General features: G+C 33.1%; 1 protein-coding gene and 1 long non-coding RNA gene across 2 annotated transcripts; both read right to left on the minus strand.

Moving 5' to 3' along the window:
- Window positions 1-554: 554 nt before the first annotated feature.
- On the minus strand, window positions 555-16,099 carry LOC140673654 (uncharacterized). The gene is made up of 2 exons (XR_012048082.1): window positions 15,891-16,099; window positions 555-7,398 (listed from the first exon to the last, which is right to left on the minus strand). It is a non-coding gene; the product is annotated as an uncharacterized lncRNA (long non-coding RNA).
- A 5,051-nt stretch (window positions 16,100-21,150) lies between these two features.
- LOC140673192 (small ribosomal subunit protein eS7-like) lies at window positions 21,151-22,573 on the minus strand. Its single transcript, XM_072905921.1, has 5 exons — window positions 22,482-22,573; window positions 21,969-22,139; window positions 21,692-21,873; window positions 21,342-21,492; window positions 21,151-21,255 (listed from the first exon to the last, which is right to left on the minus strand). The coding sequence occupies exons 2-5, from the start codon at window positions 22,137-22,139 to the stop codon at window positions 21,178-21,180; spliced, it is 582 nt and encodes a 193-aa protein (XP_072762022.1). The 5' UTR covers window positions 22,482-22,573; the 3' UTR covers window positions 21,151-21,177.
- Window positions 22,574-22,765: the final 192 nt, after the last annotated feature.

The raw sequence follows: 22,765 nt of genomic DNA on the forward strand, positions 1-22,765 counted from the left end.
AGTACCTTGTAACTTAAGCTTTGCTGAAATAATATCTGCTGGAATGATATCTATAATTAATTAATGCATTATAGCATTTAGTAGTTTTAAAGTTGACATGTAAAAGTCATTACTAAATTGATGATCGATTTGTATTTCGCCGATTAAAATCTTAGCTCTTTAACTCGATGACAAAGAGAGCGCGAATTATGCTTGCTTTTGGTGCCAGTTTAATTAACAATAACAAAACAGCTTCTCTATATGAATTATTCAAGAACAAAAAAAAACTGAAAACACGGGCAGGCAACTTCTCGGTGTGGGTTTTCAGAGGTATCAATGGTAACTTAACAACAAAACGCAATTTCTTGTAACAATAATCAAGGAGATAAAAAGTAACAAGATTAAGTAACAACAACGATTATAGTGGCGCGTTATAGTGGCTGGCCAAGTATTTTTGACGATTAAATATTTGTCGCGGAATTTGTAGGCGCTATAAGAGAATGATATCGTTGATTGCTAATCTAATTATAGAATTTATAAATTAAATACAATTTTTTATTATATATATATATATATATATATATATATATATATATATATATATCATTGAATGGATTGCTTTTTATTATGAATTCTTATAAATACGTTAAGAAAGATAAGAATTTGATGAGTTTCATGTTTCACGTACAAAATTTATAAACTTTTATTTGAAATATTTGTTAATCTACCATTTATTTCCGGAAAATATTTCTTTTTATCATACTTGAGAAACCGTATTCATAATATCGAGCAAATCGCGCAACTAAAATTTTAATACCGGGAAAGAAATATAAGCGTAATCATTATTAATTGCCCAATTGGAATTGATTTGATTAATCGCCCTGCCGTCAACAATAATAAAGCAATCTGGAAATGTAATGCTCTCATAATAAAATCTAAATAGTAAATAGTAATAAAGGTAATAATAATAATAATAATAATAATAATAATAATAATAATAATAATAATAATAATAATAATAATAATAATAATAATAATAATAATAGTAATAATAATAATAATAATAATAAGGATCGAACAAGGGTAGGGTAAACAAAAGTGGCATTGAATAACGAAAAATTGTAAGTAACGATTAATAATAATGTTTAAGGCGGACAAAAACTAATAACTTCAACTGACCAAAGTTTAACGCAAGATGCAGAATACATTTCAACTTATGTATTTTTAACAACAACGATGACGGTGAAATGCATGAATAAGAATTTATGACGGATTTGAAATTTGTAAATTACAGCTGCGTTTTAGGATCTTTAGATAATATCACATAATGTAATGCAAGAATTTTTTTCTCTATTGAAACATAAGTACGAGGCTAACGAAAACTCAGTTGTATAACTTGTCGCAATTTGTTTCACTATGACTATGGATGGTTTCTTGCTACAACATTAAACGTAAAATATCGTCAGAAAATATATTCAAATTTAACGAAAATATCGTGGTTGAAGAGGTGAGAGAGAAAGAGAGAGAGAGAGAGAGAGAGAGAGAGAGAAAGAGAGTTGATGGATTCCCGAATACAAAGTATTCGACAGTAAATTATACGTGAATGCACGAGATGAGAATGATCTATACAACACGAACAAAGTATCAACAGTACACAATCAACAAAGGATCAACAATGTTAAATATAATTTTTTGACAATGTGTGATAATGTCGTGGAAATTTCGATGTATAACGGTAAACATGCGATAAAGTAATAGGTTTAATTTAACAGGCCTATTAAGGCTCCTGAGTAGTCACCGCGGCCATATTGAAATCGTGACGTCACAAGCGAGAAATAGCGAGAAATGATACCCTGATTTATTTTGCGACCGACATGTAAATAAAAACATATTTCAACGAAATAATACTACCAATCTCTTCAACACACCTGTAAAAATGGACGGCTGGTAATCCTTTCTCCTGACAATAACTGTAAATTGAGTCCGAAATGAACTGTTGAAATGCGATTTGACAGCTGTCGAAAGGAGAGGAAAATGTTACTTTACACCGTTTATCCCTTACACAGCTTGGCAGCCGTTCTTTTTCACAAGTTTCATAAATACGTTGCACATGACAACACTAGCAAAAAGCAAATAATTACGACGTAGGGCGCAACATAAATTAGGCTGTCATTTCTCGCATTTCTGACATATTTGCCAAAAGAGAGAAAGAGACAGAACTATATGTCGCCACCGTCGGCATCGAAGTTTCGCGGCGAGTCCTCAGGAGCCTTAAAGCAGGGAAATGAAAACAATAATTGTCCTTTTACCTATAACATTCGACGGCTTATTAAAACAGTAACAATGCGCCAAATAGAAATTCAACGTGAACAAATTGGGAGAATCTTGCCACGTGTACCGTGTATGTCGGGGCTGAGCAAAAACTGTAGAATTCGAACACAAACGTAAAAAAAAAAAAAAAAAAAACCAACAGAAACAGTAACATTCGAGAAGCATTCAAAAGCAGCATAATACGTTTGTGTAATTAATATCTCTACTCTTTTCTGAATTATACATTATTTTAAAGCGCGTATTTCTTTCTCTCGAGATGTACTTTGAACACCTTCATTCGGATCGTGTTGTTTTCAACAGCTGAGAATTTAATTTTAATCGTTACTCTACTGGCAAAGTACAAATCATCCGTTGGAAATTTTCATTTCGTATCGAGTTTGATTCAACGATTATTTCTCTGTAATTAATGATTTCATTACTGCAAGAATATATATATATATACGTGTTTACCCTAAATCTTAAAACTATGTCGTGAAAAACTCTCCTCTCTACGTGAGAAGCAATTAATAAAATGTCTTGTGTAGACTATTTCTTATATAATTTATATTAATATAATTACTTCTTTAATCGACAGAGATTTCTCTGCTCTTACCATGTGTGGACAAATACTTAGGGATTACTGTATAAATCTAACTAATTTTAATCAAATCTTCTAATTTTAATTATATTTTTCACGAAGATTAATAAACGTAAATAATACAAATCTGTGAGATGAAGTTATCAACTGTAAATTAAAAATATTTGCTTCGTTACTTCCTTACATGAGGAGTAACGTAACGTTTTACGTAGCGAATGCGTCAATAAAAAAATTTTTCTCGCAAACGAGACAAATAATTGTGATATTTTATTGAAAAAAAAAAAAATACTTTTATGAAAGAAATATTTTTATGAATTAGAATAAAATTTGCAGCTGATAAAACGACATCTAACAACGCCTTTTTCAGAGCGTTCTGCAATGACTTATCTTTAACATTAATCAGCGGAGATAACGAAATTAGAACCTATATCTAAATACTTAAATGACATGATTGTGCGACGTTAAGTTTTACATAAATGTATTAAGTAATCCACGTTCTACGAGAATTATCAGATTTTACAAACAACTTTTTTTTTTTTTTTTTTTTTTTTTTTTTTGCCTTACGCGCAATTTTTGTGATTATCTTTAATACCGATTAATACAGTTGAAACTAAGCACAAGAGATTTGAGAATATATTGCGCGGAGATTGAAGTACGCAGATCCTGAAAGGAATGGTTGGTCTCGCAAAATAGCAATTACATTTTACAATAAATCTTTGTCTGTAATTTTTAATAGACAATTTTGCGAAACAAACTCCTCCTCTCATCCTTCCAGCATCTTCGCACAATTATAGACGATTGAATCTTTGTTTCTCTTTGGTAGCAACCTTAATCTTATTGTTAGTACATTTAATATAAAGTCACACCTTTTTATATTTTTGACAAAGTCGAAATTATTTTTGAAACAATCAGCTTTGTCTATTAAACATATTACTTCGTAGAACGTATCATACTTTTCATATTTACATCTTTGTTTTTTCTTTCTTTTTTTTTTTTTAAGGTTTTTAATTCTCCCTTCTTTGTTATGAGTAAAAAATAAATCAATACATGAAAAAGAAAAAAATAAGATAAAAAAAGGAAAATTAAAATTAAAAATATAGATAGCAAATCAAACGTGAAATCATCGATAAAGCTTATCAAACAAGACATATGACATATATATATAATAACTAAGAATATATGTATACAAATTTAAAATTACAATAATTATGGAAAGCTTAAATGTTTGGATACGTAAAACTTTATCATTTTTTACGGCAATCGGAGTTTGTTGCCAGTTATTATATCAGTGACATAATTTGCTATTTGGAAGATAAAATTTTACTGACACAGTACAATTTTTACGATTCCGTAAAAACATACGGTTTCGTGTATATATTTTTTTTTTTACTGAGATCGTTTCCTATAGAAAATATCTTCCAACCGTAAAAATGACAAAGTTTCGAAAACTTAGAGAGAGGTTCTAATATCGATGATTTCATATAGATTAAGGGAAGAAAAACGAAGGAAATAGAAGCAAAATAAAAAAAATAAATAAATAAAACTTAAAATAAATTAATAAGTATTAATTGAATTGAATTTTCGCTTGTAGGTTAATATCAAAGATTAATCGATATGATATTATTAAATAAATTAAATTATATCTAGGCTATGAAATTTAACAAAATTGAAACAAAATATATTACTTTTTATCGATGGTCCCACGACGTCCATGTTGTCCGTGATTTAAATGATTGACTCCCACGTTGAAATGATAATTTGCTAACTTGATTCTGCATTCCCGTTCAATGTGATTTCATATTCCAAGGGTTATTTCCTCGATGGATTTCGAAGAAGCAATTCATTGCTTGTCTCTGATTTCTCGATTAATTGTAAACTTCTTCTTACCTAATGAAAATAAATCAATAATAGTTGTTGATTAGATAAGATTTTACTGAAATCATCTTGTTGAGGATTCTTCCACACAGTGGGAAAAAATTCGCCACGGCGATTTTTGTCCTGAGATTTGTGTCGATTTATCAGGTGCGATGCCTTTTGATATAGAAATTCTGTGTTTTATAATCTTCCTATATAAATTTGAATCTTCGTGCATTGATTGATATCGATTTTTCCCTACAGTTCCCCGTAGAGTTTGACAGTTTGTTTGCAGTGTACAGTGCTTCTTGGTTCTCTCGTGTATTTTAGCAGTTTTTCGTTTTCGGTTTCTTGCTCGTTCAACGCAATTTCGGATTAAGAAATGAATTTAGCTTGCCGCGAATTTACAGAGCCGCGTGCTTTAAAAAAATTATCACTGCCTGCTTTCGATGTGTGATGAAGTGAAAAGGTTTCTTCGCAAATTCCAAGTTTGTTGGCAATTTCCAGCTGTTTTCAAAATATCTTTCGTATTGGACCAAAAAGGACTCCGCGTGTACTATTTTGCTATTAATATGTAATCCGGGGGGGGGGGGGTGGGAGGGGGGGAGGGGAAAAAATTGTATAACGTCGAGCATCGTGGCCCGATTGTGAAACATAAATTTCTGAAACAACATCCGTTTTGCGAATGTTTGATTTTATTTCTTTTTTTCTTCTTTTTTTTTCTGTTCACTTCCCTGAATTTTGCTTAGGAATCTTTGCCTTTTGAGATGTCGCGTTGCTATCTGTTTCGTGAGCGCTGCTATTGGCTCTTCTCTTCTTCGGTAATCATTACCGTTATTAATCAAACTCAAAAATGTTAAATTTTAAGAATTGACGATGCGCCGACTCGTCGATCCGAAATAGCTTGCGAATTTCGATCGAGAGCCATCAATCTATCTATCCCTCCAGCTAAATTGAATTCCGGAGGCTGGTTTTTTTCGCTGCAGTTTAATTCCGTGCGAAGCCGTTTCGGCTGCACGATCCAACTAATTTCCGGCGTGATTTCTGATTTTGCATCTCTTGCTTTTGATCTGCTCTGAAGCCCTTGATTGTCGTAGAGACGTGCGTGCGTGCGTGCGTGTTCCCTTTGAATCGTGAAATAATCAATAAAATCGAATCCGGCAAAACTGTTGCACGTAAAGTCGCTAATGCAAATAATTATCGCTGAGTCGTCCTGTCAACAGATTTGAAATTAATTCTTGGCTGATCGTCAAGTGCGAGGTTGCAGCGCGTAAAAAGATTGCTTGCGGGAAGTGATGGAAACGTTTTCTCGCGAGATGAATCTCTGTTGTAAATCAGAATTGAAAAGGCGCGGCCTGTGCTGCGTAGTGGCCGTAGTTTAATAACGTTCTGCAAAATTATTCCTGATGCGAGATTTGCACTTGCTTGTGACAATGTAGAGTTGCCTGGTTGAAGTGATGGAGGAATTGATTCTGTCCATGCCATGATTCTTTCTTGATGAGAGAAGAGAGAACGAGAGAGAGAGAGAGAGAGAGAGAGAGAGACGTTTTGTCCTTTTTGGATCCAATTTCAAGTAGAATTCATTAATTAGCAGAATTAAAAAGATCGCGCGATGCGAAACAGTACAGAGCGTGTTATAACATTTCAATGCTCTATATATATATATATATAATGTTTTTCTCTCATTTGAAGTAACTGCAAAGTAATTTTGAAGTAAGTGTCACGTGGTGCAAATGCTGAGATTTTTTTGCATGATTTTTCAATAATCTTTGAAAATAAAAAGGAGCAGATCTAATCTCTTCCTTCATTCATTAAATTTTCAGTTTCAGAAAACAGGGAGATTAGTATTTTGCATTACTGTTGCTCTTCGAAGCAACAATAGTGATAAATATAATATGATTTCCATGCTTTTTTGTTCTTCGGTCTGGCGAGAATAACAGGTGCAGCCTCTGTCAGCCAGGTAGTTGTTGAATTTCTTTGAATTTTGCCAATTGTCGCTTTAATGACGGACGATTGACGTTGATCGATGATTGTCCGTCCGACGAAATAGAATAAACTTTCCTGAGACGGGGAGTGATTGGGCCCAGTGAAAGAAAAATTGCTCTTTTGGTCTTTCGAGGTCGATATCGGGAGATTCGTTCTCGATGATTTCGCGGATTCTCTGTACGCTTCGACGAAGGTGTGTTCCGTCCGAAGGTGTGTTTCCAAATGTGTGCTAGGTAAATAAATGAATTCTCTCATCAGGCTGGCCGGGTAGACACGTGAAAGCCTGTTTTCGCCTCTTGTGCAACGTATAAATGCGAAAAACGTTGGAATAAACGTGATAATAATTCAACAAAGTCCCCATTGTAATGTAAATTCAATATAAATATATAATTCTGCGAGTAATAGCTTGAGGATGTGAGTGAAGAATTGCGCGATCGTCGTTCCTCATCTCCGATGATCGCCCCCGATCATCGAGGAACGCGAGATCGCCCTGAAGATACTTGTTAGCCATCCTTGTTTCGGTTCCTCGTTGAACAGCTGGCCTCCGCTTGACGCTTCTTTCCGGCTGCACCCGTTGATCTTGATCCTCCCGCGCCGTCCCGTTCACTGATCGATGCCCCGATTACCCGTGATGGCTGCTGCCTCGTTGCTCCAGGTCGTGGTGGTGAGACCTAGAAGGGTGTGAGCGTTAGCTACGAAAAAAAAAAAAAAACCACACAAGGGCCGGTTGTTCACGTTTCAGTTTCAGTTGGAAATTCTAATCTACCGCGATTTCTACCAAATGCTCTTTAATTGACGCTAATAAAGGATCTCTCTTATACGGTCCGGATAAAATGCGAGATGTGTCTCTGTAAAGTGTGCGTAAACGTTTGCGCAAGCGTCGTCTTGGGATGTCGGGTTGCAAATATCGGGACTAGACAACAAAACGCTGTTAAAAATTCACTCTTGTACACGTCATCTTGAACGTCCCCTTGTCTGCCACGAGCTTCCTTGGATGAAGAGTTTCTCAAATTAATTTCGATTAATCGCTACAAACATACTCCTGGACATAAGGTGACGATGACGTCGATTGACGTTTCGGTGATGGTAATTTTATTATTAAATCAGCGTCCATTGCAGACAAGCAGTTTCGATTCAGAAGACGCTTCGCGACGCTTAATTTCAGTGGTGAGTTAGTTATCGGTTGAATGTTCCAAAAATCTCTAATTATGGCATTGAAATAAAGCATATCAATGTAGTAAATTTCTGTCAAATGTGAGATTTACAATCTTGCGGCTGTATGTGTGTGTGTGTGTGTGTGTGTGTGTGTGTGTGTGTGTGTGTGTGTTCACCGGTTGGTTGAAATTTTCAAGTAGATCGACAATTAATACTTGGCATATGTCTGATAATTATCATTTCTTTATATATATATATATATATATATGTACGTGATATTTATTTTCATTTTCGATTAATTATCTACATTTAGTTATTCAAGTTTTTAATAATACATGACACTATTTTTTTATTTTGTAAACTTTTTAATACTCCTCCTCTATCGTCTTCTTCTCGATATTTATTTTAACGTAAAACTTTCAATTATTTGAAAAAAAAAATGGTATTGTACAAACACTTTCAAGTCACGTGATGTATATATATATATTTTTTTTTTTTTCTTTATTAATACAATCTTGCAGTGTGATTTTTCAATCTTCATGTCAAATCAAAATTTGCTTAAGAACGCGTAGCGCTTGGTATTATTATATATTCTGTCTCTCAATTTTGATAAATATTCTCAAACGTTTTTAGCTTAATTATTATCTATATCTCAGCCGGAGGAGATTTTTTTTTTCTCGTTGTTGGTTCTTCTGATTTTTCGAAATCGTTTCTTTTTTTTCCGTATCGCGTAGATAGCAAAGAAATGTGCGCGTTTAAGAGTCACGATGCATCTATCCATGGTATTATCGAGGCGTTGTGTCTATGCTCTTTTCAGCTATACATTTTTCGCACCCTTTCTTTGATTATGTATTTTTTTTCAACCCTGGAGGATATTATCTTGCACACATAACGTTGCACCTTGGCAAATAATAGCCGGTAAAGCAAGCACTTGATGTGCGATCTTGATAAGGTCTCTATATGTAGACTCAGGTTGTCAAATTTCCTTTTTCTCTTCAAGAACAGTAAGGCATCATAAAGCACAAACTCTACTCATTTCTTGTAATTCTAATAGGTACTTTTTGCAAATCCTTCAGACGCTCCTGTCGCCCGCGATTCTCACAAGAAGAAATTTTTCATTCAATTATAGATACACGCCCTATATCGCGAGAGCAGCTGGTAAAAAAGTCTTGCATAAAACGCGTCATCACGTGGACAATATGTCAATTATGCTAGCGCTTCGGAGGGAGGAGAGTATAGAAAGAAGAGGACACGAGCGCAGAAAGTGTGTAGCTGAAGAGAGGAACGGAGCAAGCAAACAGAGAATCAAAGCATCGGTGGTTGGTTGCCTCTATATGTACAACCGGAACAATCGGCCCCAGGAAGACCGGAGAGCACAAAAAGAGGGCGAAGCGTGAATGGTGAATCGTTGGAGGTGAGCGTGTCCGCAAGAGAGAAGACAAAGAAGTCGTGCTGTTGTGCTGCTAGTGCGAGATGCCGGACCGTGGGACTTAAGGCGGATATACAATATTATACACGAGGCAAGAGTCCCTTTAGATTTTTCTCTCTCTTCTCGGGGAACGCGCATCAGAGATCGAAGGAATGAGGAACACGAGAGGGGAACGGGAACCAACGACATGTGATGTGTCTGCGCGTGTGTGTGTGTGTGCGTGATGACATACACCTTTTGCATGAAGGGGGTAACTTTTTGTGGCTCGTTAGAAGTCGTTGAGAAGTAGCGATGGGCGATTTTTTTAAGAAAGAATCGAAGTAGCTGAGATGGATTTACTTAAAAAATCGGACCAAAAGATTTCAATTTCCTAAAAATCGATCTAAAAAAATCAAAAATACATAAGAAAAACTGAAAGATCATGATTTTGTAAGATGGATTATATTTGCATTAACTATATAGTAAATTATGTTTTACTTTAGAATAATTTGATTTCTAAAATTGTTTGACAATATTTAAAAGAAGAATAAAAATATTTTAGAAATTTTTTTTCTTTTTTAATATATTTATTCAATTTTCCATTCGTGCATGTGACTAACACTGTGTGAAAAGCGCCACTAAGGGCGCGTAATTAGCGCTAACGGTGTCATTCTCTCTTTGTCACTCACTAAAAGTTGAACAAAGATAGAAGGACGCTGTTAGCGCTAATAGCGTCTCCCCGAACGCGCTTTAAACGTACGTAATAACGAATATCAAATATCAACAGATGGTAATTCGATTTTCTACAAAAAGAATCGAACGGAAAGGAATCGATTTAAAAAAATCGATTTTTTTTTTTTAGGAGAAAGATGGATTTTCTGAAAATCTGGAATCGAGATCGCCCATCGTTATTGAGAAGTCGCGACCGGATGCTAAAACCGTGGCTCTTTGTTACACGAGTCCGGCCTGCTTCGCGTTTCGAGGTCCGAAATCTTTTTCTTTTGCTAACGATCTCGAGGGTCGAGGTTATGGCGGTCTGTTTGACGTTCCTCGGATCGTTAGAGCGATCTTGACGGGTTTCGATGACCGATTTTTTATAATCTAATTACGCCGATCGTGGGAAATCATCTTGGGCATCGTCTTGAATCATAATTCATTCCGCTCGGTATATATTCCTATATGCAACTGCGATGATCAATCGATTTCACGGATTAATTGAACTCGCGTGAAACTGATGTGGATGATTTATGATGATGATGATGATAATTTATGCAGAGCATTGTCTTCTCAGGACATTTAATCTGAGAAATATGATGTCTTCTTAATGAATCACAATTTCTATACATTTCTGACATATCTTCCTCATCATTCGCGGTCGAAATTTTGATAAGAAGAATAATGTTACGATTGAAGAGAAGCTTTTCTTTTCGAATCGATATGATTTTACAATTTTATTGATATTTTTTATAATATTTTGACAGCTTTTGAATTTATTATTATTTTTCTTCTTTCAGAAATAATACGACATGATATCGGCCGCTCTATGCATTGTGAGAAAGTCCATAGATATATATTTTGTACTCGTCTGAAGCAATCAGAATTAATTTTAAGTAGTCAATATATAATCGCAATATAAAATTCAGACATGAGGAATTTGCAGTGTAGAGTAACAAAGTTTTGTAGCGCAACATTAAAAAACAACACGAAACTATCCTTATGATTTGCTTCTATTGCTATTGATATTGTAATTATTATTATAGATAAATATTCTCGATATATTTATAAAAAAAAAGGTCCTTTTAAAAACGTGTGCTTTTAAGTCTGAACTTTAATTCAACGTAATTGTTTTTCAACCTTCTGGATCTTCAATCTTCTTTTTCATCTGCTTAAATTTCTGCATTTTCTTTAAATAGAACAAGTCGATCCCAAGATATTGACGTATAAGATTGGAAACGCAACGGCAGAAATGGTGTCCGTCGGCAACTTCAGGATCACATGCATACACATGAAGTTAGTACATATGCATACGTATGATTTCTGTTGTATGTGTGTAACGCTGAAGTTGTCAACGGACACCATTTCTGCCGGTACCCGTACATACAAGATAGGACCGAACAGGATTCTTTTATTTTCTCGTTGAAATATTTTCTTGTTGAAATATCGATGCACATGTAATAGTAACCGTAACATAAACTGCCATCATTTATTATTGAATATCCATCCGTTGTTTTATTGCAAGCCTACTTTTTAAATATATCATGTGTCATGCAATTCGAATTTCATTCAGTATCATTAGCTCAAATCAATGCGGTAACAACTCGGTAGCTTAGGTTAGGTTAGGTTAGGTTAGATGAATGAAACGCACAGAGTACCATGCTGTTTTGAAGATGTAAAATAAGTCGAATGATATGTTCAATATGCTCTGTGAAAAATGTATTTGAAAAAGAAAAAAAACCTTTAATATCTATACGCGTATTTTCTTATAAAGTAACCAATTTCAGAAAAGTATCATAAGATGAATTTGGAAAGCATACAGGCTACTCTCATGTGGCACAGTCGGGAATTTTACGCTATTAAGGTAATGAATTTTTCGATCATATAGATTCTTGTCGGATAAATCAATACTTTTGTTATTTATTTTCAATGATGGTAAGCGATATCTTTATCTTGTTGCTCGTTGAATTTTAGAAATTGAAACAGATTTTGAATGGAAATTGATATCGTGACGCATTAATTAATTATTGATATTTTCAATAGTATTCAAAACAAAAGTATTCACACACATACACACACACACACACACACACACACACACACATATACATAGGCACACGTAAACTCCTTTGGAATCTTATTTAAAAAATTTATTTCGCGCACAAATGCATTCAGCGATCGAATCAATGCAGTGTTTATGCTGTTCGATAAATCTTGCTTTTAATATGATGGATGGCTCTTGCTTCTTCATGATGAAGAAAAAATTGATTTCTATTTCTCTCTCTCTCTCTCTCTCTCTCTTCATATTGATCGAATACGCAAACAGATGCTTGAATCATAATATAGCGTAATTTTTATCTTTGAAGACATTAAACATTTAATTATTTTATTAATTATAATTTATAATTTCGAATAAGATGAATTTTAGATATTATCGGTATTTTACTATATAGTTAAAATTTGCCCACTTTATGTAAGACTTGATAAAATGCCATACCTTATTCTCCAGATGATATTTTATTAAATGTTTATGCGTGTGCGTTAAATGTTAAAATTCAATTTTTATTATTAAAACTTTTTCCGCTCACTCTTACTGCTTATAACACAAAACTGTAAATTTCATTATTAATCACTTTTCTTTTGTTACATTAACAGAAAGTGTATATTACCATTTCTATTTGAAGCCTAAAAAATTAGATTTTCTATTATTACATCATATCCTTGCTATGTAACATGTGTGTGTTGAATGCCTATAAATATTTGAAAGGCTATTTTTATATATATTCGAATTGAACGCATTCAGTTTCATAATAATGATTTGAATAAAATTTAGATGAACTTTTTTCTGGCACACAAGTAGAATATCAATCCAAAGTTATAAATTTTTTTGTATACCATGAAAAGAATTTTCAACAGTTTTTACTTTTGCTTTCTGTTATTAAAGAAGAGTCTTATTTTTTTATTTCAAGATATATTATTAAATTTACGAATTAATATCTCTTATAATTTAATATTTATTACAAAATGGCCAACTTCTATTGATTCTTCATTTAACTGTTTGTCGAAATAATATAATTTTGCGATCCATGACAAAGTTGTGTTATATATTATATATTTCTCTCGGTGAAATTAAAATTGTACATGTGACAAAATTGGAATTGTAATTAGTAATATAAACATTTATATTTCATTAGCTATTTTATATGAATCTAATATATAACGTGCTAATTAAATTAAATTTTAGTTTGCGAAATTTGCTCATTTCTGAAACTTTTTCTGTCTATTTCAAAGTTGGAATTATGAAGAGTGCTAGAATATCAGCAAGTTATTATTCTCAATAAAATATCTCATAATGTTGCTTGTTCATCAAAACATGTACGTGCGTCGATAGAAATAAAAAAAGGCCAACGATAACGATTATTCGAAGGACATACCGTATCATATCATGCTATTTTTATAGCAAAGTAAATCTTTTACTGCGACATTACTGTTAATTAAAAATATTTAAGATTAATTAATAAATACTCAAAAGGAGTCATCAGTTATTAAGAGTCACGATGATGTAAAATAAATTCCATTGTTAGTATACTTTTTACATTATATAGATTTTGCATTTTCTATTTTTTCATTAAATCGTTCACGGAAATTTGTTATATTTTTCTCTCTCTCTTATTATACTTTTTTTTTTATATCGTGTACCATTTTTATTTTAAACAATCACTACATTGATTCACTATAGTCTTTTCAAGATCTTAGCGAAAATTGGGATCGACTTTGTAAAATTTCAATGATCAAATCATCAGCAATGTAATATCTTGCCGCAACATGATAGCAAACAATAAATATTATTTTGGAACAGCACACGTTTAAATATTTAATTTGCCATTTAAGTCGGCATATGAATCAATTATTGGTTACAATAAAATTGATTGCTTCAGAACATTCGTCAATATATCTGTCAATGTCATCTGTGATTATGTCAAGTCTGGAGCTAAGGAGATGTATATTTCACCTGCTTGAATCCAAGTATTATTATCCCGCTATTATTATATTATTATTACGAAAAACCTTGAGAAATGATACTTTGAATTACTTCGTGTTGCAGGTATAAACTTTGCGCACAAGCACGTGTGATGTATCGGTGATATGCGAGATGATATGATGCGAAAGTATCTACGCATGCAAATTTTTCTCTCATCGCATTAATAAATTAAGCAGTTGGTGTAATGGAAGAGCAGATCAGATCGAGAGTCGGGTACAGAGACAGCAGCTTTAATTTATCGAAAGGTTATTCATATGCAAATTACGCGTTAATTAAATGCATGTTAATTAAATGTTTTGTTAATTTCCACAGACCGATACTACTACTGATGAATCTGTAAATCCAACTGTTGATCTACAATCATTGCTGGGAGAGTATACGCATTTAATGCACGTAGAACGCACATGATCTACGGGTGCAGCGAGAAACTGAAAGTGTGTAATCGTGATATCATTACTCTCGCAATCTCGAAATGAAAATTGTTCAATTTTTTTTTTGTATTTTCTGGTAAGACGATAAATTATATTATACGCACGTTGCTCGATACAATTTTCGATCAATCTGTCGTGTTGTTAACGTGACGTCAAAATTTTGTGAATCGTTTTTTTTTTCCCGCAAAGAATTATTTCTCACACTTGCGAGATGATTATAGATTAAACGGATGCGTGAGTAGTGATAACGTCGCTACGAGATAAGCAGATTGAGAAGAGCGCCTACTTTTGGACGAGTACAAAAAAAATTTTGGAGGAACACTATTGCACACAGAACAAAATTTTTATGGGAAATATGAAAGAAGGTGGAACGGAGAGAGAGGAAAAAAAAAAAAAAGAAGAAGAAGCGACAGAATTTTCGAACACGCAATGACGAAAAAGAGAGGAAGACGAGCAAATTTCAAGTCACATTTTGGAAGGATATTAGTGCCTGGATAGAGTAGGTCCGAATAATCACAATTCGCGCATAACTCGGAATTTCGATCGTAGATTCACGCTATTCTGTCTCGCGAATTATTATTCCAAGACAGCTTCATCGCGATTAATATTTTTCCCGTTTTTCAGCAAAGAAATTTCATCGTTTTCTACCTGACCGAAAATTTTCACGTGTGTGCAGTACTAATAAAATTAGAACACCGTTAAAAAAAAAAATTATATACATATATTTACATATATATATTTCCGTAATATTGCGCGTGAATTTAGTTTATGTAATAAATTAATCGCGCGTGGCTTAAATAAGTACGTGACAGATGCTTTTTCGAATTTAATATAAATTTAATTCGATTCGAATTTTTCCACAAAAATTTCCCAAAGCATCAGCTGGCGAATTAAATCGCTCTCTCTCTCTCTCTCTCTCTCTCTCTCTCTCTCTCTCTCTCTCTCTTTCTCGGTGTTCGCATTTCAATGAATCGTACTGTATATAATCGACCATCGTCTCCGCGAAAAGCTAAGTGAGCCGAAAAACTCCGTCTGTCGGAAAATTTCATCTTGAAGACCTCGAATTCATTCGTTAGCTTTTCTTTGCAACAACCGTTTGTGAAAAACAAAGTTTCTTTTCATGTATAATTGCATACATTCCTACACGCGAACGTATTTAATTTTGCTTTTTTTTTTTTTTTTTTTTTTTTTCTTCATCTCGAACAACGAAAAGCACGACTCATCCAATTTTCCGCATCGCGTGGCAGCCGATTATGCTATTTACAGAGGGAGTGTAAATTTCCGGTTTCACGAGGCAGAACGTCGAAGATCCGCGTGGGCCGAACGCTTTAGACTTTAGACGACTTTTAGCGTAGTCTATCGAAGCACCAAGATCACGTGCTAGCCAGGATAAAAACCCGAAACTATACTCACCATCGTGATAGCGCGATGTAGAAGCCCCGATCGGATCTGCGACAGAAAAACGATGGCGATCGCCCGTTAGATGCGTGCTCCACTTTCCTCTCCGCTCCGCTCCGCTCCGCTCCGCTCCGCTCCGCTCCTCCTCGTCCTCCGCGGACTCTCCTCGACCGTTTGACGGCGGCCGAAGAAGCCGAGAGAGAGACACCTCTCTTCGCTGTTGATGCTGATGTTCTGTGCTCCTTGCTGACCGAGCAGGCCCTTATATACTAGGCCCTTCCTTCTTCGACGTGCATGGGGGTTGACGGAGGGGCGCCCTCCCCTTCTGCAGGGCCCTGGGAAAACGATTCGTGCCACAATGCGGCGGCCCTTCTTGTCGTCTCTTGCGCGCTCCCCCTCCCCTCCCCCCTTCCCCCCGTCACTCGTTGAAAATAGAAGAGACGAAGATATATCCTCAAACGGGATTCTCTGGTCTTCTTACCTGTTTCTACGTTGCGTAACGTACGCGTCGATCGGTTTCGAATCCCTTCTCAGAATTTTTACCCCCGACGCGAGGGATGCTAGTCACCCCTGAAAATTGTGAAGGGGGCGAAGGTGCCCAGGTGCCCGGCGGGCAAGATAAGTCGGGCAGTTTCAAAAATTCGTTGCCGTGGTATAGAATTTTTCCCGGATGGTTTTTGCAGAGGAAAAGATTCAAGAGAGATGCGCGTGAAAAATATATCTCCAGGTGTTGGATTATTATTTTATATAGTCTCTTCGTCGGCTTTCAGAATGAAGAGACAGACTTTTTCGAATTGGCGAATGACAAATGTCTTAATGTTTTTCAAATCATCTAATCAATAATATCAATAATATTCGAAAAATAAATAATATATTTCTTTGTAATTAATTAATAAAAATGAATTATGCGCGTAGGACATTGCAATAAATATCCCATGATTTAATAGGGAGTTTGCATTAAAAAGAAAATACATTTTTTTATATATGTAATTTAAATATATATTATTATAAATTTATTTATACAAAAATTTTTTATTTTAACCAATAGAAAGGTATTAAAAAATTAAATTAGAATTTAATAAAATTTAAATTGTGAGAAAACGATTTTGATTGGTTGGAGGGCGTGACGTCACACAGTGCAATAGTTTCAAACGTTTCAACAATAATTGGATATTTTAATAAATAAAAATAGTGTGTTGTCACTATTGTCATATATTAATTAGGTTTGAGGAGACGCTATTTCACGCTATTTAGCGCTATTAGCGTCTCCCCGAATGCAGATATTGCACTGTGACGTCACATCGCGTTCGGAAGGACTCGGTCGTTTCCAGATCGTATTGGACAATTTCAAATAATGTAATTTTTATTATTATTATTATTAAAAAATTACGTTTAAAAAATAAAAATAGTTACATTTAAAACTATATATAAATTATAAAATGCAATTGTTTTTCAAAATCATGCAAACTCCTTATTGCTCGAACAATTTAAAATCCCTCGGTATTTTTAAACGTGACATCACACACATACGCAGAGAGATAGAAAGAGAGAGAAATGCTGCATCCTTAGTTTGACGTAACTAAAGTTGAAAAAAAATTTGCAAATTTTTAAATTAATCAAAATATAATACAAGAATGTTGTTGCGATCCGAGCAACAATATTGCTGATTTAAAGCGAGGCATAAGTGTCGTTTATATTATTATTTTTAACATGACATTTGCAAATTTTGACAGAGCCGTTATTCCTCGCGCATCCCCTTTGTACGCCGACACGAGAGTTATACCGGTTTAACGTTTACGGTAGCTAAATCGATTTCCTCTTTTACATATCTCAACGATTTCTTTAACCTTTTGATAGCTACGGATCCAGTTATGTGAATCTCATCCGTTGACCGTTTCTTCTCGCAGAGGAAACGTTCCCCGTTTCCTTTCTCTCGTCACCCTTCTCGAACTTTCCACCGGTGCAAGATGTATACGTAAAAAAGGATAACACATCTTGGGAGCAATTTTAATATTCAATTTTCTCATAGAGATGTAACTAAGACTTCCAATTTCCTCGATAAATTAATTTTTTATTAAATAAAAATCTTACCTTTTCGTCACGTATACTTATCTCTTTTACTTATATTTATTCTTTATTTTTATTTTATTTTTACACTTAGTTATATATATTGCTTAATCTTTTTACTCGATTATTTTTTTCAATTAATCTCTTTTTCATATTAATATATATATATTAATGAAATATATTGATTATTTTTTTTCAATTAATATCTTTTTCACATTAATATATATATATATATATATACCTACTAATATGAAAAAGAAATTAATTGAAAAAAATAATCAAGAGAAGAGTAAATAAAAAAGTTAAGCAATATATAGCTAAGTGAAAAAATAAAATGAAAATAAAGAATATATATATAAATCGCTATTAGGGTGGTGTGTAAATGGTTTTTAAAAGCACCGACACGCGCCACCCGCAGCACACGATATGCTCCTAATCGGAATTGATTTCTCGTCAATTTAGGCAAGATCCACGTGAATCATTCGGCAAGAACATTTAAATGAATTCTCGTCGACGTGCGTAACGTTAACTATGCGGGTACCGACTAGCCACCAGGGGGAGATTACCAGGGTAGATAATTGGTTAATGACTCTTGCTTCTCATCTTTTTCTCCGTGTATTTAATACAATAGTACAACTATACGCGGTGATGAGTTGATTTTCGCTATAAATTAGAGTTATTTCACGACGAAATTCCGTAATACGATACCGATGAAAAATAATCGCACTGTAGAGGGCTAAAATTTCTCTCTCTCTCTCTCTCTCTCTTTTTTTTTTTTTTATCAACTAAATAAATAGAAAAAATGATATATTTTATACAAGTAGTCATTCTACCACAATGTAACTCCGATTTACAGTAATTACATTAATTTTTCATAGAGAATCATTTTAAAAAGACGAATAAATAATGGAAAAATTAAACATAACAATTTGAAATCCCGCGACGAATTTAATTGTTATTCCTCTTTTTTTTCTGTTTCAGGAATTATGTTTCTTCTTCGATTTTGCTTCTTGTCTCGTAAGTAAAAAATTGTTGTTCTAGCGTTTTCTGGAATTCAGTTTACGGTATTTAAAACATATAGGTATATATATATATATATATATATATATATAAGCACACAAAATCATTTCCCAAACGCGACGATCCTTTAAATATCTCTGTTATTAATAAATGTCTCTATTATTAATGAAAATAGGTGTTTAAGAAAAAAATATTTCCCTCAAACAATAACAAATATTTTTTACCGCTTTCGTTCACAGATTTCAAAGTTAAAGCTTCTTTTGGATAAAAAAAAAAAAAAAAAAAAAAAACAAAAAACCACATTTTTTATTCTCCTTTATTTCATCAGTATCGATTTTTGCGTACTTGTCGTGAGCTGTAAATTACTGTAATGTTGTGATTACTAATCGTTATTTCCGATAAGGCAGATGGCCGGAACTGCAGTCCAGTTTCTCGACATGACCCAGGTAGTTATTTATGCAACACTTAGCGCACGACCTGAGGGGTGACTGCCAAATCTGGGGTGGGAAACGGTATGCTATGGCATTTCTGCATCCCCTACATTCTCACGCGAACATCAATACATATGAATAGAGCTACCTGTGCAAGAGTGTCATTTTTCAGACAGGTACACACATGTATGTGTGACTCGCTCATTTCCATTGCATGATTTTTATCATGACGTCATCAATGAATAGAACGCGTCACGGTGTAACGGCTCTACATAACGATATAATTGTTCCTTTCTTTTCGTATTCAAATAAATTATAAATTCACGCTAAAGATAAATTATATTCATTTAACTCATTTTTCATCAAATTCTGATGAAATAAAAAATATACAGTTATTATCAATAATTTGTTACTATTTATTTTATTAAATAAATCATCAATTAGATAACAACAAATTATTGATAATAAATATATTACGTCAATTAATTAAACTGGATATTTTTTTACATATGTGTACATATTAAAGAAAAAAAAAAGTAAATATTAAAGTATCTTTATTACACACAAGATATATACATTATATAATCAATCAATTTAATACAACAATATTATCTCTTTCTCTTCGTAATTTAAAAAATGCTAAAAAAAATAAATGCATACTATGTATTTCTTTCGATCATAATTTTCTTTAGGTTTCGTGTTATTAAAAATTTAATTATTTAATATATATATATATATAGAGCCACATTCGCTATTATTATCTTTATCGGTTTAATTAAAAAAGAATATTTTTTTCACATAACAATGCAAAGAAATTAAAGATTCGTGAATATTCATTTAGCTTATTCTAGCTTGTATAGTGAATATGACGAGCAAACGAAGGGAGAAAGAGAAACGCGGGCTATTTCTTGAGCCCTTCGACCTTTCGACCCTTTGGGCCTCCTGATCCCTGATCCCGATCCAAAACTACTGATGCTATTGCACAGTCGCTTGCTTTCATACATTTCTATACTCACATCTGCCCCTACATTCTCACGCTATTTTCCTTCGAGCAACGATGATGAGATTTGTTATTGAGATTTAAAATTTAGATCAATGTAAACAAATGTAAACTAAGAAAATTAATTTCTTTTATTGCAAAGTTTAACTAAAAAATTATGTTATATATTTTGTCATGTTTAATTATACATATTTATAATTAATATATCGTATATTGTTACTCGTGTTTCACAGTATAAAGTAATAAAATACACTTCAAACTTTCCTTGTGATTTATAAAATTAATAACTATAAATCTTGAGCAACTGTCAGAAATTCCATTTTTGCTTGAAATATACATTCATATATATTATTGTATTAATATGTTTACTTACAGAAAAAAAGTTACTTTTTAAAAATATATATCAATAACCTAAGTATTTAATAAAAGTATTATAACAATATTGTATTAATTAATGCAAAAGTGATAACATGTAAAAAATTTTATTTTGACCACCTTATTATCAAAAAAGTTATTTACAATGCAAAAAGAAAAAAGAGAATTTTTGTGACTTTTCATTTTATAAGTTATAAATACGTTTATAGCAAAGAATTGAGTAGATTTTATTTATTGCTATTAATCTTATAAATCTCTATAAAAACTAAGATTTAAAAAAAATCTTTTATAGATGGTAAATAATTATTTTAAAAGGTGGAAGGAAAAGTGGGATGTGTAAGAATTACAATAGGGTAAATGTAAATATATATAAGAAATCAAATACTTCAATACTTTTATATTTAAGAAATCATACATACGATTCGGGAAATTCGAATGTTACATCTCGTCCAGTCAGTTGTTTATACACCGAAGCAAAAGTATCAACCTGTCAAAAGATAAATTAATATATACACGACGAGAAAAACTTGCATAAATAAAAATAATTCATATAGAAAATACAAATAGATATACCTTATGTTCGATATTTGTTTGCTCGTTTTTGTCCAAATGGACTTTAATAACTTGAGATCCATCAAGTTTCACTCTTATACGTTTGCCAACAATTTCCACAGGATATACAATATCCTCCAATAAGGCATCATAAACAGAGGTCAATGTTCGGCTAAACAAAAATTAATTAAATTTAATTGAATTGAAAATAGAAAAATTATACATAAAATATATGTTTTATAGAATATTTGGAAAAATAAAGATAAAATTTAAATACAAGTATAATAGACATTAAATAATTAAATTACATCTACATTTAATCATACAAAATTACAAATTAATATATATATATTATGTATATTTTTTCTTACCTTCTAGGACGCTTTTGTTTATTTTTGGTACGAGTTTTCCTCGTTGGTTTCGGTAAAATTTTACGTTCTCCGACAAACATCACATGTTTGCCAGAAAATTTCTTCTCTAATTCCCGTACTAATCGTGTCTGTATCTTTTGAAACGCTTTTAATTTGGGCATAGGAACGTAGATAATTATAGACTGTAAAGAGCAAAATCACTTTAGTATATAATTCTCTCAAGAAATCCAAAATAGTTATATAATAATGATAAAATATGTTAGAGATGAAATCTTACCTTCTTATTATTTGTTTCTAGCTCTTTTGCCTTGGTAATATAAAGTTCTCTCAAATGCGATTTTAAATCGCTATTCATCTCCAATTCCAGAAGAGCATTCGAGATGCTCGCCTCGAACTGGTCAGGCTCAGCTCCGCCGCTTTTAATTATCTTTGCATTGGCCGTGAACATCTGAAAAAATTTAGAGGTTAGAATATTGTTTAGAGAGACCTATTTACATAGCCGTGCGAGATTTTCCCGAAAATGTTTTATAATAACACTAATTTAAACACAGATGCCACATAAGTGTGGAAACCGGTTTTTTAATACAAAATTAAAATGTTAAACGTGACATTATGTGTAATGTGTCATGGAACCTGACAGAATCCAGCGTAATCAATATCACGGATCTGTCATCTGAGAAAGATATTGAAAGCTATACATTTTAAGAGGCTTTAAATATCGTACGACGTAAGATTTTGCATTTTCTTAATTATTTCAGTGCTGTAAAATTAAATATTTAAAACCACGCACCTTGCCCACTTGACAGCCGTGAAAAAAAGGAAGGAACGTAGAGACACAACTGCTATGTAAATACTTGCTCCTTTTTTCCGAGTTTTTACCTCACCAGAGGGCACTGGTGTAGCTAGTACTTTTTTTATTATCCAGTTGGTATGTAACATTTTTTTGCGTCTTGGTAATACTGTACTTTTTATAACTATTTTTCATATTTAAGGCGCGTTCGGGCAGACGCTATTAGCGCTAACAGCGTCCTTCTATCTTTGTTCAACTTTTAATGAGTGACAAAGATAGAATGA

This window comes from Anoplolepis gracilipes, chromosome 14, assembly GCF_047496725.1.
Source record: "Anoplolepis gracilipes chromosome 14, ASM4749672v1, whole genome shotgun sequence".
NCBI lineage: Eukaryota > Metazoa > Arthropoda > Insecta > Hymenoptera > Formicidae > Anoplolepis > Anoplolepis gracilipes.